The 16,708-nt window shown below is 47.3% G+C and overlaps 2 protein-coding genes across 5 annotated transcripts; one reads left to right on the top strand and one right to left on the bottom strand.

The window, feature by feature from the left end:
- Nucleotides 1–347: 347 nt before the first annotated feature.
- Nucleotides 348–4,072, bottom strand: LOC131563420 (chemokine-like factor). Its single transcript, XM_058813465.1, has 4 exons — nucleotides 3,791–4,072; nucleotides 3,549–3,707; nucleotides 2,323–2,418; nucleotides 348–741 (listed from the first exon to the last, which is right to left on the bottom strand). Exons 1-4 carry the CDS (start codon nucleotides 3,950–3,952, stop codon nucleotides 637–639), a joined length of 522 nt encoding a protein of 173 aa, XP_058669448.1. The 5' UTR covers nucleotides 3,953–4,072; the 3' UTR covers nucleotides 348–636.
- TK2 (thymidine kinase 2) lies at nucleotides 3,865–15,424 on the top strand. 4 transcript variants are annotated; one of them, XM_058813463.1, is made up of 10 exons: nucleotides 3,865–4,045; nucleotides 4,888–4,925; nucleotides 5,656–5,730; nucleotides 7,069–7,122; nucleotides 9,025–9,114; nucleotides 10,376–10,449; nucleotides 12,906–12,994; nucleotides 13,287–13,366; nucleotides 14,529–14,609; nucleotides 15,004–15,424. In XM_058813463.1, exons 5-10 carry the CDS (start codon nucleotides 9,031–9,033, stop codon nucleotides 15,106–15,108), a joined length of 513 nt encoding a protein of 170 aa, XP_058669446.1. In that variant the 5' UTR covers nucleotides 3,865–4,045; nucleotides 4,888–4,925; nucleotides 5,656–5,730; nucleotides 7,069–7,122; nucleotides 9,025–9,030; the 3' UTR covers nucleotides 15,109–15,424. The 4 variants fall into 4 exon arrangements, with proteins under 4 accessions (XP_058669446.1, XP_058669444.1, XP_058669445.1 ...); XM_058813461.1 differs by having other exon boundaries at nucleotides 4,036–4,177; XM_058813462.1 differs by lacking the exon at nucleotides 3,865–4,045 and adding an exon at nucleotides 4,228–4,339.
- The last annotated feature ends 1,284 nt before the right edge of the window (nucleotides 15,425–16,708 follow it).

Below are 16,708 nucleotides of genomic sequence, written 5' to 3'. Positions count from 1 at the left end.
GTTTCAGCATCCCCAGCTGTGGGGGGTGGCCCCAGCGCCCGCCCCCAGCCCCGGGACAATGGAGCTGGGCTGCGGGACCCAGAGCAGAGAGCCAGGCGGGCTCGGGTCCCGCCACCCCGAACACACGGAACCGCTGGAGATCACAGCCCAAACCCCGCTCAGGGCTGAAATTTCGGGATACAAATGCCTCGGCGAGCGCTTTAACATGAAATCTGCATGGCAGAAGAAAATCTTTCCAAAGAATGGTTACTGGGTCATTACATTTTTACTTTACTTTAAAAGGTACATTTACTCTAATGTACTTTTTTACACTTAGTAAATAAATAAGATTAAATAATGCACTTAAGCCCGTTTGTATTTTCTTTTTATTAGAGAAAGAAGACAACCATAAAAACAATTTTCATACAGGTAAAAACATAATTAAGTTTAGAAAAACACGACAATTTTCTCCAAAGCTTTAACTGGTGAAATTGCAATGCTGAAACTGCATTTGGAAAAGCACAAAACCTTATGAATGATACTTGCAGAAACATCAGTGCACAGGAAATTCAAAAGTGAGCACATGAAAACACAAACTCTTTAAAAGGGAGTGGGAAAACAGAATGGAGAACTCATTCTTTCACTAACATGTCATTCTTATTTGGGAGGAGCACTCCTTCCTCTTCCTCTATCAAATCTAATCTTCTTGCAAAGAAGAACCGCGTCGACAATGCAGAGAACAAGCAATATAAGACCCAAAACCTATAAGAATTACCATAAAATTAGTTCCCCCACTCAGTCTCGAACTTTTACTGTAGTGACTCATCAGTAAACATATACTTGTTTCTGGCCTTGAAAATGTGTGTGATTTGAGATACTGATAAATTAAATACACCTACATTTACATCCCATCAGGCTTTCAGAGAGCTGTCTGCAGCCTGCTCTGTTTGATGTTTGTGTCAGGCCTTGGAGGTAGCGTGGTGCTCTCCCTCAAAGCTAAGCTAATGCTGCACTATGCCAGACAATACTTTTATCCTAAATGAAAGCACTTCTGTCTCTTTAAGGGCTGCTTAATTAATGGGACTGGCCCTGAGAAAAGTCAAGGGAAAGTCAGTATTCCTAGAAACAAGCCCAGCAGAAAAATGCTCTTCTCCTCTGAAGCTCTGAATGGGAAACATATTTCCAAACTAGAAGAAAATGTACTAAATTATTTACAAAATACACCACCTCAGGAAGGTAACTGGAAAAATGTGTCTGCAGAAAAGCCACTGAGATAACTCACTCAGCTCCTGCCCTCCAGCCCCATCCCACGTGCACACTGGGGTTATTAATGCAAGCACTGCATTACCTGATCAGGGGAGTTATTTTCAGGAGAGCTCTTGGGAGGGCACAGCTCAAGGCACTCTGTGCCTCAGCAGAACAGGCTGGGGGTGATTCTGTCCCTCCCAGCACTGAAGATGTCACATGTTCTACCCAAACCTGTGTTCCCAGCTACCTGCTCAGCCTCCTGCTCCCACCTTTCATTTCTGTGGACTTCACAAGTGAGAATATAAATTCTACTCCAGCACAGTCACTCTATCAGAAAGTCTCCTTTTTGCTTAGGATGCCACTGCCAGTGAAACCATCAGCTTTCCCCCTCATCACCTCCTAAGCTGAGTTTGAAAGAGCTCTGTGGCAGCTTTTAGGTTTCTTTTGGTTGCTTGTCACATTTCAGCTTATCTTGTACTTCTAGAGACTTTCAAAACTGGAGGGCTTTCTTTCTCTCCTTATTGTTTACTAAGGTTAATTACATTAATTGACATTTGAATTAAAAATACCAGTTACTCAAACTATTAAACTGATTTCATCTTAAGAACACAAAATTCTTACAATCATAGTATGAACAAAACCCATTTTTAACTGACATAATCCCTCAGTTTGTGTCAGAAAAAACAATGTACACGCCAGGAGGGAGGTACCAGTGTGTCTGTTAAAAAAGTTTAAACTCTTTTTAGGACACTTAGCATTTTTTCTCAAGTAGTAACCCAACTGGGTAGTCCTAAAAGAGCTAGGGATTCTGCCACCCAGGATTTCAAGCTATGGTAGCAAATGTAGGTTACTTAAAAACTCTAGAAGTTTCAGTACTTCTCTGCAGTAATTCTTAAGTCTTGTAACATCTTTAGATTAATAGTGGTGTGAGGATTATTTTCTTTTAATGAGACACACTGGATGTAACTTGTTTGCTACTGCTGAGTGTTCTTCCAAGACAATTGTTCGCATGGTCCTACCACAATGTGAGTGTACTAAGAGGTTCAAATCACTGCACTCTAAGGACTGAAATTCATTAACAATGCTCCTACTTACTCCTCCAGCCAATGTCCCCTTGTTGGTCTTGATTATTATTGCAAACAAGGCCACAACGAGGAGGAACAACGCTGCAATCACCGAGTTGAAAATATCCTGAAACAGCCAGTGGAAGCAAAATATTTATTCTGAAATACAGGCCTGAAGGAGAGTGTGGAGAGCTCCCAGCACAGAAGGGATGGTTGAAAGCAGCTGGACGGCCATGAAGACAGTTACAGCAATATCTGTGTGAGAGGACACTGACACCCAGTGGTTTGATCACAAAAAGAGTGTTTGGAGTAAAAGTTCCTTGTTTTACCTTTCTTCTGTTGTTTTTGCATCAAATTTTTGCAACTAGGCTACATCTGAGAGACTGAAGCAGCAAATACACGTACAAAAGGGAGGTAAGAGGAGACCTTGTTAGCATTTGAGTGAAAGTGTGTGACTAATTTGTGATGTGAAGGTGTTACAGCACAAAGCAAACAGTGCCTGTGCCAGGAGGGGCTGTTATCGGATCCAGCAGTGTCCAGAATGGATGGAACAGAACACTCTGTTAGGAGAACCTGCTTCAGCCTCCACAGCACACTGGGGCTTGCCTTACCTGGACAGAAACAATCACTGAGCTGCCGAGCACGTCCCTTGGGACAGGTGATCCCTCCAGGTCACAGCCCTGCTGGTGCTCACAGCCATTGGCCACAACAGCCAGGGGACAGCAGGACCCACAGCCAGGGGACACTGGGGACAGCCATAGCCACAGCCAGGGGACAGCAGGACCCACAGCCAGGGGACATTGGGAACAGCAGGACCCACAGCCAGGGGACTCTGGGGACAGCCACAGCCACAGCCAGGGGACATTGGGGACAGCCATACCCACAGCCAGGGGACTCTGGGGACAGCCATACCCACAGCGAGGGGACATTGGGGACAGCCATAGCCACAGCCAGGGGACTCTGGGGACAGTGGGGGACAGTAGAACCCACAGCTATGGGACATCGGTACTCACGGCCAGGGGACATCGGTACCCAGCGTCCATCAATACTCACGGCCGGGCACACGGGTACTCACAGCCCACAGGTACTCACAGCCATCAGTACCCACAGCCATCAGTACTCACACCCCACAGGTACTCACAGCCATCAGTACTCACACCCCACAGGTACTCACAGCCCACAGGTACTCACACCCCACAGGTACTCACAGCCATCAGTACTCACAGCCATCAGTACTCACAGCCCACGGGTACTCACAGCCAGCGGCCAGAGGAGGAAGCGCATCCGCACGTCGATCCTGAGCAGGTAGAGCAGCAGGAACAGCAGGGTGATCACCATCTCCATGCCGGCCAGCGCCGTGTAGGCCCCGTGCGCGCCCGAGACCGCGAAGCAGATGAAGGCGGCCAGCGCCACCAGCTGCGGGACAGGAGGGGACGGAGGTCAGCGCCGGCCCGTGTCTCGGGCCTTGCCCGCCGGCCCCGGGCCGCCCCTGGCCGTACCGTGCGGGAGATCTTCAGCGCGCCCTGCGGCGTGCGGGGGAAGGCCCGGTCCACCAGCGTCCGCCCTGTGGCGGGCGGGCGGCGCGCCGCGGCACCGGGACTCCGGGACGGCGGGAGCCGGGGAGATCCCGGCGCCGATCCCGCAGGTGATGCCGGGGCCATCGCCGGCGCTGGAGCAGCCCCGCCTCAGAGCGCCGGGGCGGAGGAAGTGATGGCTCGGCGACGGAAGGGCCGGGGCGGGCCGGAGCTGGGCCGGTGCGGCGCGGGCCGGGCGGCAGCGGGGATGGGCAATGTGGCGGCGGGGCGCGGCCTGGGCGTGGGGCCGGCGGGGCGCGGGCACTGCCGTCCCCGGCCCCTCAGCGGGCGGGCCCCGCGCCGCTGCCCACCGTAAGTGCGGGGCGGAACCGCAGCACGGGCTGGGCCGGGCGGCCGCCCCTGGGCCCGGCTGCGGCTCCCTGCGAGCCCTCGGGATGCGCTGGAGCCGCTCCGCGGGAGCGGGAGCGGGGTCAGACCCGGGAGCGGCTCCGGGGGAGCGGGAACAGGAGCGGGGTCAGACCCGGGAGCGGGAACAGGAGCGGGGTCAGACCCGGGAGGGCTCCGCGGGAGCGGGAGAGGGGTCGGACTGGAGCGCCCAGCCCGTCCCTGCCCTCCTGCCGTGCTTGCCTGGGTGAAGGGTCTGTAAGCTCAGCTGGGCTGGGACAGGTTTTTACCGCTGTTTTGAGATGTAAGGTGCTTGTTTGGGAGCTGCTCTGTAATCCTGTGAGGCCAATGGGTGCTGCTCCAGCTGGTTTTTCCAAGACTTTTTTTCCCAGCTTATTTTTCCCCTGTGCAGACCCACTGAGGAGCAGCAGATGCAGCCAAACTCTGGTGAGAGTGTGAGCACTCCCCATCGGACTCTTGGCAGTGTCAGGGACAGTGCAGAACTTTAGCTAAATCTGTGTCAGTCGGTGCCACAATGTCTCTGTTACATGACCCAATAATTAATTACCTAAAACTGGGCTGGAGTGTCTCATATTAAGAGACTCAGTATAACTAAGTTATGGAAATTGCTTTGATTTAACTGTTGTTAAATAAACTGTTGTTTATTTCCATTCTAGATAAGCATCTGATAAAAAAAGATCCTAGGAAGAGAATTGTAAGTATTTGCATTTTGTTCAGAAAACAAAGTGAAAAGTGCAGCCTCTTTCAGTGTAATTCCATTGTAATTTGAGTGTGTGTGTAAAGGCAGCCGTAGGCCATAGCTGTGTCACTGTGTGGTGATGTGTCTGTCACTGGCTCATACTCTGTGCAAAACTATGCTGGTCTAGTTCTGAAAATTGTAGTGAAATTGTGGGAGATCTGTGCAAAAACTGTGAGGGCTTGTGTCAGGACAGGTGGCAGTGTGGGTTCACTCCTGCATGTGCAGCCTTGCCATTGCTTATATAACCCCCTGGGCTATAAATTATTTTAAGACAGTTGAAAAAAAATTCCCTGAGTTTATTTTAGCTGTTTAGGTCTCTGAAAATAAAAATGTGATCCCTGTTAAGGTTTAAGCTATCTATATAATGGATGCTGAGGTTATTATGACAGCTGGCACTTATTTGAGTTGGGAGTCAGGCTCTGAGGTGGGTTATGGCAGAGTGGGAGCAGCAGGTCTGGAACCTCTGGGGTCCTGGGAAGGGGAGAAAGCTGGGAGCAGGACAGGGCTGGCTGTGGGGGATGCAGGGAGGGAAAAAGTGATGTTCTGGGGGAGTCACAGCATCCAGAGGGATCCCATGGAACAATCTGTTCCCAGCATGGCATGCTGGAATGGAAGGGGGCATTTCTGACACACTGTCACTGCCCTGCCACAGCGTGGGGCTCAGAGTCTCTCTGCTTCTCACCAGATCTGTATCGAGGGCAACATTGCCAGTGGAAAAACAACATGCCTGGATTATTTTGCACAGACTACCAGCATTGAGGTACTGGATGCACATTTCTTTGTCCCTATCCCCTCACTGAGCTTGTCTTGGATCCAATGTGTCCTTGTGTGTGAGGAGGGAGCAGCAGGGGCCGGGCCAGGGGCTCGCTGGGGCACCACCCCAACTTTTTACACTCAAATTGCAGCAGAGAAATGTAGATCACATGTGGTATCACATGTGGTACTGGATGCCAAAATACCAGAAAAAACTGTGAATCAGTGTTTGTGCCTTTATAAAGTGACAGCAACCCACAGAGTATGGGCATGTTTGGACTTGCCTGTTTGCCCTTTCATGTCACTGAAATCTTAGATGGGTCTGGTGAAAGCAAAGTAAAGAATTATTATGTAAAAATACCTTGTAACAGAGATCCCAGTGAATAGATGGCTTTTTTTAATAAAAGGAAAATCTGTTAGAGCTGTTTCAGGAGATTTCTTAGACTGATGTGGTATTTGATTTCATGTTGCTTAGAACCAGGTTAGGGGAAGGGCAGTCTTGTTGCATTTTAAACAAAACCAAGGTCAAACCTTAGTGAACAATTGTTCTTGTACAACAGATATTAATGCTTTCCCCAACAGACCTAGCAACACATTTGGCAATAAGTTTGAGTCCTCATAGAAATGCTGGGTTGCCAGATGTTATTTTGTAATTTAACAGGAATTGTCCTTATGAAGTAATTAACTATTAATTCAAAGGATAACAGACTTTAATTTGCATACAGTGCAGCATTTTAAAGTAGCTACTTAAGCTCCTAGGCTGATGTAATTCTCTTAGGTCTGACTCTACAGTATTATTGTAGATTTAGACCCTGTTTGAACCAGGCAGGTCTCTTGTGATTTTACCTATTCAGGGTAGAAGATTTTCTGATTCATTTTGTAAAAGATTTGAATACATTTTGTTTGTTAGAACACAAAAATAAAATGAAAACGAATGTGGCAGCAGTCTGATCCTCGTCCTTTGCTGACAAGTGTTACTTTCTGAGAAGTTAATTTGTGAGGGGATGGACTTGTCATTGAAATGCTAAGCACTCTGCTAAGCTGCTCTTTCCTTTATGTGGTGCTGATTTTGACTCAAAAAAAATTTCTCTCCAGGCTTAGGAGGTGTTTAAAAATGCTGAGAAGACATTGGGTATTGACATGTCTCTATTTTTAGCAGTGTTCATTATTACCTTTTGTGTTACACAATTCAGTGCTGGATTTTGTCATGAGCTTTCCAATACAAGTCCTGAATGCTCTGATTTACTGCACAAGTATTCCTGAAGAGTAGTTGGTCACTTGTAGGGTCACATTAAGTATTTTGAATCTAAGATGTATTTAACATGGAGTAATTATTTTAAACCAGGTTTTGAAGGAGCCCTTGACCAAGTGGAGGAATGTTCGAGGTCATAATATCCTGGTAAGTGGCAGAAATGATTCCTGCAGTTACAAGTCTTGCTCTTTTAGCAAGATTTGTGTGATGGCTTTTTATCAGCCAGCAAAACTGCTACAAAAGGTGTGATCCAAATCTCACACAGCAAAAACTAAAGCTCCACAAAGCAAAAGAGCTTCTGCTGTGGTTGAGACATGCATGCAATAGAAACTCTGCATATAAAATGTGGTTTTGGCAAGGACTGGGTGTCCAGTGGGGTGAGTTAAAGCAGTTCCCAGGAAGGTCAGCCCTGAGTGTGGCAGTTGTTTCTAAATGTGCTTTTTTGTTGTGCCTGTTTCAAAGAAGGGAAGGAGGTGAGGTGAGGGGTGGATCTGTCAGTTAATGTTGTGTGACTGGAGATCTGTGAACAGTTCTGGAGCCCCCAACACAAGGAGGACATGGAACTGTTGGGCAGAGTCCAGAGGAGGCCATGGAGGGGCTGAGGGGACTGGAGCAGCTCCCCTGTGGAGCCAGGCTGGGAGAGCTGGGGCTGCTCAGCCTGGACAGGAGAAGGTTGTGTGGAGAGCTCACAGCTCCTTCCAGGCTCTGAGGGGAGCCCAGAGAGGGACAGTTCCTCAGGAACTGCAGGGACAGGACAGGGGGAAAGGGGACAATGGAAAGAGAGGTAGTTTATATTGGATGTATGGAAGGAATTGTTCCCTGGCAGGGTGGGCAGGCCCTGGCACAGGGTGCCCAGAGCAGCTGGGGCTGCCCCTGGATCCCTGGCAGTGCCCAAGGCCAGGCTGGACACTGGGGCTGGAGCAGCCTGGGGCAGTGGGAGGTGTCCCTGCCACGGCAGGGGTGGCACTGGGTGGGATTTAAGGTCCATTCCAACTCCTTAACCCTGCATGAATCTGTGATCCTGTGGCTGCTGCAGGTAAGGAAAGTTCAGCCCAGTGAGGAGTTGAGGGCTTCCATTGTCCTTTGGGTGGCTGAGGCTTCTTGGAGCTGCTCCCCCAGGCTGTCCCTGGCTCCCAGCTGCACACTGGCCTTGCTGGGATGGTCCCTGCTGTGAGCCCTGTGCTGGCCCCTCTGCAGGAACCCAGGGTGGCTGAGGCAGGGTCTGTGCTCTGCAGTCTGCACTGTGGACACAGCCCAAGCCATGCTTGCCCTGACATGTGTGAAATACCATCAGTGTTAGCACAGGCCATCTGGAACAGTAAATTGTCCCTCCTAGGAGTTGCTGATGCCTTTCTGATTGTTAGTGAAGGGCTGGGGCATGTGTTGCATGACAGCACAGCAGCCTTGGAGCAGTGGGAAAGTCTGATCTTGGCAGGGAGCAAAGCAGAAGGTGAGAGCTGTGGGCTGAAGCTTTGCTGCTGTATTAGAACTTGTCACCTCAGCCAAAAGACACTGAATGATGTTTTATTTTGAGTGAGATCCTTTCTCTGCTGTGCAGGATAGATGGTTGCTTTAAGTTCTATGTGAGTGTGGAATTGCAGCAATCAGAAAGTGGAACAGCTACCTGAGAGCTGCTGTGAGGATGTGTCCTGTGTTAAAGGACACCTTTGCTGAGGCCCAGACCATATTTAGAACCCTGTATGATGTCTGGATGCACTGGGTGCACTGAGGGTCTGTCAGGGCACAAAAATGGTGTAGTAGGTGGGTTTTTCCATTAGTTGGTTCTGACTGTTCTATGTGCAGAGTAACTAATTCCTGCTGAGATCAGCCAGCCTCCCACTCAGTGTCTGTGGGGACAGGGCTGTAATTCTGCATCTCCATTGTGGAGAGCAAATTATCACTTCATTTTGGTCAAACCTGATGTCAGCTGTTTTAGCACTTTTCTTAGAGCCATGCTGTTGTAGGGAAAAGTTTCCTAAATACCCAACTTCCTGTTGTGCTGTTTGTCCCAACAAATGTCCATCTGTCCTGCTTCCATCTCTGCCCCAGGGCTTAATGTACCAGGATGCATCAAGGTGGGGGATAACTCTGCAGACCTATGTCCAGCTGACCATGCTGGAGCAGCACACCAGGCCCATGGTAAGGAAACTTCTTTTCATTTTATGAGTAATTAGATGTGGTTATGAGTGCTAAATCCCTTTAACATTGTATTCAAGAGCTGGGATGCTGTGTGCATCCATTCTTTGTTCCTGCAGCGAGCAGGAATTTCTGAGGTGCACATTGATATGCTCTGGGACAAAACCTCTGCCTCCTGCCTGCTCACAGCTTCCCCAAAGTGGTGCTGCTCTTTGGGCACACCCTCCAGGGCTAGGCTTGCACAAATCTCTTCCTCATTTCATGTCAGTGACTTGTCTGGAATTTCATTATCTCAAATCTTTGGCAAACACCAAGTAATCTCTTGTTAGAATACATAGTACTGCTTCCTGCTGTCTAGTACAAATTTAGCCATTGCTTCTTCTGTTTATGCAAAATACTTCCACTACCATTTTCTATTCCTTTTTCAGGTGGTTGACATTCTTTCTTTCGTGTAAATTTTTTTTATATTAAATTTCACATCCTACCTTTTTATCAAGATTTCTTAATTCTTTTTTCCTTCAAACACTTTTTGTTACATTCTATGCTATCTTGATGACAACACCTGGTCTTAGATGCCATGCTTCTATTTTACTGATTGTTCTTATGTTCTGTTTTCTGAGTTTGTGTCAGGGCAGACTGTTGGCAGTGCCAAATATGAAAGTGGCACATATAATCAGTAGGTTTTTGCAAGAGGTGTTTTTCCAAGACAATAGAAATCCTGTTCTCTTGGAGAAGTTGTTCATTCAAGAATTCCGAGGATTTCCCTCTGAGCTTTTTTGGTCATTTGAGCCTTGCTGGAGCCGTTTTTGCTTTGTTAATGTGCAGAAGCCTGGGTGAGAAGCTGCTCTGCCAGGCCCAGGAGTGTCAGAAATCTCCCTGCTCCAACATGAAGTTGGGCCCTGTCAGCTGCAGTCACTTCTTTTAAAAGTCCTGTTTCCTTTCTTGAATGTGTCTGGTGTCAGCTGTGTGCTGTGACCAGCAATGCCTGGGATGGAGCAGTAGTTCCCATTGTCCTGCAGACCCCAAATGGATTGCTGCTTTTTTTACCCTGAGTTACCTTCCACTGCTCAGCTGAATGCTGAACACTTGGCTTTGAACTGAATAACAAATCAGAGTAAGATCAGGAGTCCTTGTTTGCTTTGTGGTTCCCACCCTCCTGGTAAGTTTGTTTCTCACAAGATCTGAAAATTGTATTTCATATGTGCCCTAGGAGTGTGAAAAGAAACAAGCATGAACTTGTACAGAGTCAGGTTCTGTGTTGCAGATTTCCCCCATAAGGATGATGGAGAGGTCCATTCACAGTGCAAAACACATTTTTGTGGAAAACCTCTATCGAAGGTATGGCATGTGGTTTTCTGCTTTACTTTCTTGGCTTCATTATTTTAAATAGACACCTAATCAAATGATAATTCCTTTGGTAGTGTGCATTTAAGGGGCCTGTGAAATGTGCCAGTTCTGTGTTTAGTGGCAGTGTGTTTGGTGTGGGCTGTGCTGCTGCCCACTCCCTGCAGGACTCTGGGAAACATTTTCCAGCAGTGCTCCTGAGCATTTAGCACTCATCTATTGAAGTTACTGGCTCTCCAGCTGAATACCCAAATCTTGCTTGAATCAAACATGTGCTGGACAGGTAAAAAACCACAAAGATAGAAAGAATAAGAGTGTGGGAAGTAGAGAACTGGGCAGTGTTAGCCAGCCTGGCATCCAGGGGTCTCAAGTCCTGGGCTCTTGCTCAGAATCAGGATTGACAGGATCAAAATAGACTGCAAGTCTTGGTAGGCTGTGAGTAAAGGAAGAACAATTCTAACAGTTACACCTAACTGCCCTAGGTGGAACTCACCTGTCCCAAACAAACTGAAATAGTGCAGGAATCGGGGTTTTGTTTGTTTGTTTTGAGTGCTGAATTTCTGACGAGGAGTGTATGTGACAGATGGGGTTTAGTGGGTTTTTCAGTGGCCTTGAGGGACTGGAACAGTAACAAACCCCAGTTTGTGCCACAAGGTGTCATCCATGCTGCACGAGCACCTCTCTGCCATGGGAAAACCTTTGGAAGTTATTCATCCCAGTCCACACACAGTGCAAGCAGCCTGGAATATCCTCATTTTTACTTGCTGTTCTTTTTTCATTGTAGACAAAGTGCTTGTTTTCCTAAAGACTTACTTGCTCTGAGGCTAAATCCGTTTGTGGCAATGCTGTGAGTTAATAATAACAATTTTAAGGCCATTTAAGATGTTTTGCCCTTTTTAAATGTTGAAAAAAGGCATTTGCTTTGTTTTGTTACAGCAAGCTAGGAGGGAGCTGATAGAACCAACAGCAAGCCAAAAGAAAATAATGTGTAAAAGGATTCTAAATAAAAGAAGGAATAGTTGAGGAATGTGTGAAAGTAGCTGTTTTGTGAGACATTAAGCATGGAGTGAGTCTGGCTGTGTTAGGTGAGTGTTAAGAGTGTGCACATGGGTGTGCTGTAGGTGAGCACTGCAGCTCACTGTCCCTCTGAGCCCATCACTGCTTAGGATGGAATCTCACTCTGCTCATGTTGGATTGAGGCAGTAAAATCCTGACTTGGTAGGGGCCAAATGCCAGCAAGCTTTGGAAATGTAAACACCATTTTGTGCCTTTTATATACCCTGTGTCTGTGTGGATCTTGAGCCAGAGTCCTCCCAGGGAAAGCAGAGATGTGCTGTCTGTAGGGCAGGTCAGTGCAGGATTGATTTGGATGTATTTGTATTTTTGAGTAGGAGCAGTGGAGCTTTTTCTTATTTCCAATTCTTTTCAGCCTTCCTATTTCCTTCCTCTATCCTGGAGAAAAGCAGCACAATAAGACTTTGGCTGATGTGGATCCCTGCTGCCCAGAATTGCTGTGATTATCAAGAAGAGCAGCAGTGAGCAGTGCTACCCCATTTCTGGCTGGCAGATCAAGATGGGACATGGCACAAACAGGGATTTTGCTTTTTTTCCATACTTAGGGAAATATCTGTATTACTTTTGCTCACTTTTGCAAGTGATCAAAGCAAGTTGCCAGGGGACTGGTTTAGAAATCTGTGGAATATTTTTCTTCAGTCCATTTAAAATGGCCTAACTGGTCTGAATCATTCAGCTGGAGAGCACAGGAGCCTCCCAACTCCATCTTCTTAACATTTTTTTGTACTGCAGAAGTGTTTAGGAAAGAGTATGGAGTATGTGTTATTGTCACCAGTTTTGCAGAGTGGATACTGTAAAATTAGTAATATTTGACACTCAGGAATGTGGTAATAAGTGAAAATTGATACACTAATAAAAACACAGTATGTGATTCTTAACATGTCCTCAGTAACTCCCTTTTACTTGAGTTGTCTGATACTTTATTGTTGTTGCTGAGATAACTTTGGGACATCTGTCTCCAACATTCTGTGCTGAGTTCAGAGTTAAGCATATTGAGTATTTTACTACTCTTTCCACAAATATTTCTTACAGTGGGAGTGAATTTATTGACACATGGACATTATATTTCTGCTGCCTTTTGCTGTGGCTTCTGTAAGGAATTGTTGGTGCTGCTCAGTAAATCCAGCCCTTCTGGTGGCATGCCCTGGGACAGATTTGATACAGAGAACTGAGCAATAAATACCATTGAGTACTTTAAAAAAAGGAAAAGATTTGGCCTTTCTGTTTTATAAACAATGGTTTATGTGGCCTTCAATTTGCATGGGCTTCTTGTCACAAATGTTGGAGTCAAGGGGGAGGGATTGTGGTCAGGTGAGCAAAATGGGAGTTTTGATCTCTGCATGCTGCTCAGATGTGCTCCTCTTGTGTTTGTTCAGTGGAAAAATGCCAGAGGTGGATTATGCTGTCCTGAGTGAATGGTTTGACTGGATCCAGAGCAACACTGATGTTTCAGTTGATTTGATAGGTAACATCTTGATGGGTCTGGAGGGCTGTGTTTGTGGGTGGGTTTTCTTTCTGGGAGAAGAAAATAATTCTTGTTTCTTGGGTCATAAATAATCACATTATTCAGTATAAAAGTGACCACCATCAGGCAGCTTGGGTTTGTGGGTGGTTCATGGGTTGGGTAGTGCCAAAGGGGAGGTCCAGTGGTGGTACCCAAGCCAGGGTCCTTCCCTTCTGTAGTTTGTGAAGTGAGTTTCTTATTTGCTTTTAAAGCTGATCCTTGAACATAGCTATTGACATTTTTGTTCCTGCAGTTTATTTGCAGACATCTCCTGAAGTTTGCTATGAGAGGCTAAAGACAAGATGCAGGGAAGAGGAAAAAGTCATTCCTCTGGTAAGGAGTTCCTCTGATACATGTGCTTACAAGGAGCTTTGAAAACAGAACAATTCCAATCTAAATACTAAAATTATATCCTGAGTATATTGCCAGAATGTGGTGCAGCTGTTTCCACTGCAAACTAAACCCTGAATACTGAATTTAGATTTGTTTTTAAGATATGTTCTGTCATGCATGCTGACTCTCCCAGGAGTTCTGCTGTAGCTGACTTGAGGTGCAGCATTAATCAACTGGTAATCTTCTCTGGGATGTAAAAGTCAATTATCTTTGTACCATGAAATGGCACAGAAGCACCCAGGTGTGGCCTTGCAGGTGCTGAGGTTTCTGTGGGCCCTTTGCTGTCTGCTCCCTCCAGGATGTTTGTGCATGAAAAGTGTCCCTGCGGTGGCTGCAAGGAAGCAGCTCCTTGAAATCTGTGAGCTTGGGAATCTGCTTTAGAACAAGCTGTGCTGGTGGAGCAGTGATTTCTGTGTCAGTTCTTGTGCCACAAGGCTTCTGAAGGAGCCTGACCAGGCATGAATGCAGCCCTGGGTGGGTGGCTCAGGAGAAGCAATCATCAGTTGAAAATCTGTGCTAAGAGTTAAATCTTGGGCCATGTGAAATTTTGAGAATAAATCCTCCTGTAGTGGATTCGAAGAGCCCTTGTGTTATTTTGCAGCTCTGCTGAAGAAGAGGGGAGCAGTTATGAATGAGCAATGTGAAGTGGTCTCCATGAAGAAAAAAGGCAGTTCATGACAGGCAGGAGAGCTTTTAGAGGAAATTGAGTTATGAGAAAGTGAACTGGGAATTCTAGGGAAATGTACTGACACAGAAAGTGCCTCCCATACATATTCTTTGCAGCCTTGCCCTTTTTGTCCTTACTTTGTTGTAAATTTTTTCTGTAAAATCTTGAAGCACATTTTACCTGTGGGAGAGAATCATGGTTGCTTGATCTCAAAAGGAGCTGAGAGCCCTGTGCTCCTGTAAGCTGTGTCTTTGAGGTCTCCCTGGAGTTAAACTTTGTACTAGAATTAATTTTTCTCAAAAACATTCTGATGCTTTTTAGTTTTTGTTAGTGGAAGATATGTGTTGCAGGCTTTCATATGTATCCCAGTGGATAAAGATTGCAATGTGTGTGTCATCCCTGGGCATTTGTATTATTCCAGTGCCTCTTTTCTAGGAATATTTAGAAGCTATTCATGAGCTCTATGAAGAGTGGCTCATTAAACGTGCACTGTTTGAAGTGTCCTGCCCAGTACTTGTGAGTATTATTTTTATTATAACCAATTAGGCATGTGGAGGGTTGTGCTTTCCAAATAATGGGAGCATTGTTTAGTGGTAAAAGTAAATAAATCTGCTTTTCTGATAACCTTTGGAGAAGGACAGCCTCAGACAAATGTGACAGCTGTTGGTGTGTAGCACAAAAGGGGGTCTGCCATCTCTGCAGTGGAGTTTGAGGGGCTGTTCACTGGGATTGCTTGCAGGATCAGCTGTGGAGCTTTTCAGGGAATGTCAAATTCCCAGCAGAAAGCAGCTTGGGCAAATCCATAGGGTATCCCAGTTTGGCTGCACTGGTAGTCCTGCTCTGTTCTGCTGAAAAGAAACCAAGTTTTGTGGTGTCAGCTATTGCCAGTGTCCATCCTCTTCTCTCCAAGGTGATTGGAGCTGACCATGACATGCAGAAAATGATAGAGAAGTATGAGGAGAACCGGGACCAAATACTGAACCCAGCTAACTGCACTGTTTATAGAAGCCTGTGACTGTTGTATCAGAAATCATCTACTCAAGTCTGAGTTGGTATTTTTAATATTTAAATATGATGGATATTGTTTTTGCACTATGCTTTGTAGAACGCTGTGGACTACATCTCTGAAATGATCAGGTACCAGTCAGGAACAGAATGTGAATCAATTTCCTTTGTGATTTTAGGTTTTCCATCAGCTTTACTGTGTCAGTTCTGTTCAGCTAAAACATGGCTGTTTTCCTCATTTCCCACTTCACTGCTGCTTCCTAGAAGTAACTTTCCTCCCCCCTCCCCCAAAGACAACCCTGTTGTTGTAATTTGAAATAAATGGTTTATTACAGTGTTCCTCTGAGGGAGGGCACCTGAGGTTTCTCTTAATGCCCCCCTTGGGGTGAATTGTGCTGAAACAACACCAAAGGGCCAGGGTGTGTATGAGGGAGGTACAGAGCTGTCAGCCTGTACCCTGGGGCCCAGACATCATCCTGAGTGTGAGCACAGGGCATGGACGGGCTCAGCACAGGATCACCAACCACAGGATCACCATGGGATCACCAACCATGGGATCACCAACCATGGGATAACCAACCACGGGATCACCAACCACAGGATCAGCCCCAGCCAGTCTGGGTTTAGGAGGGGCAGGTTCTGCCTGGCCCACCTCATCTTCCCCAGCCAGGTGTCCCTCCTGGTGGGTGAGGGAAAGGCTGTGAATGTGTCTCCCTGGAGCTCAGCAGAGCCTTTGAGCCCCTGTCCCATGGCATCTCCTGGAGAAGCTGCAGTCCCAGCTTGGGTGGGATGGCACCTGGCAGCTGGCTGGGCCCAGGGTGGTGGGAATGGGATCCATGCTGGGAGCAGCCCTGTTTAACCTGCTCTGATGGTCTGGAGGAGGGCACTGAGCTGACCCTGAGCTAACTGGGGTGACAGCCCTTGGGCAGGAATGGGAGGGCTCTGCTGAGGGCCCTGGCCAGGCTGGCTGGGTGTCCCATGGACCCTGCACTGCAGCTCCAGGGCAGGTCTGAGTGTGGCACTCAGTGCTCCAGGCGGGGTCACAGCACTGGGAACAGGCTGGACACAAAAACCCCCGAGGTATTTTCCAACCTCAGTAATTCTGTGATTTTCTAACAACTGAATAGCAGCAGAGAGGAGGGGTGCAGCTCTTTGGATTTTCTATTCAGGTACAAAAACAGCACAAAGTATGGAAGGCAAAGGTAAGAGTAGGTAGTGGAGAGATGTCACAGCAACAAGGCTGGATGGTTGGAATTTCGATGTTGGAATTTTGATGTCCACGGTCAGATCAATGTTCATTCTTGATCCCTTGGGGTGGTACCCACCAAACAAAAGGTTCAGAGGCTTGCAGACATTCCATTTACGTGGGAACAGCTGTGTCCCTCCCCAGGGAAATGATTCCTCCTGCCAGCTCTGAGGGCCATGCAGAGCCCTCGGTGGAGCCTCCCTGGCAGCAGGCAGGGCACTCCGAGCCTGGGTGGTCTCAGTGCCCCTCTGGCTGTGCCCACTGGTGCTCCTGTGCTGTGTGGGCACCATGGACCTGAGCAGCAATCTGGCTCCAGGAAGGTGCTGCCTCACCCTCTGCTCCTTCATTCCCCTTTCCAGGCACA

This window comes from Ammospiza caudacuta, chromosome 13 (assembly GCF_027887145.1).
Source record: "Ammospiza caudacuta isolate bAmmCau1 chromosome 13, bAmmCau1.pri, whole genome shotgun sequence".
Classification (NCBI taxonomy): domain Eukaryota; kingdom Metazoa; phylum Chordata; class Aves; order Passeriformes; family Passerellidae; genus Ammospiza; species Ammospiza caudacuta.
Note: the sequence above shows the minus strand (reverse complement) of the source record. Positions and strands in the feature narration are given on the sequence as shown.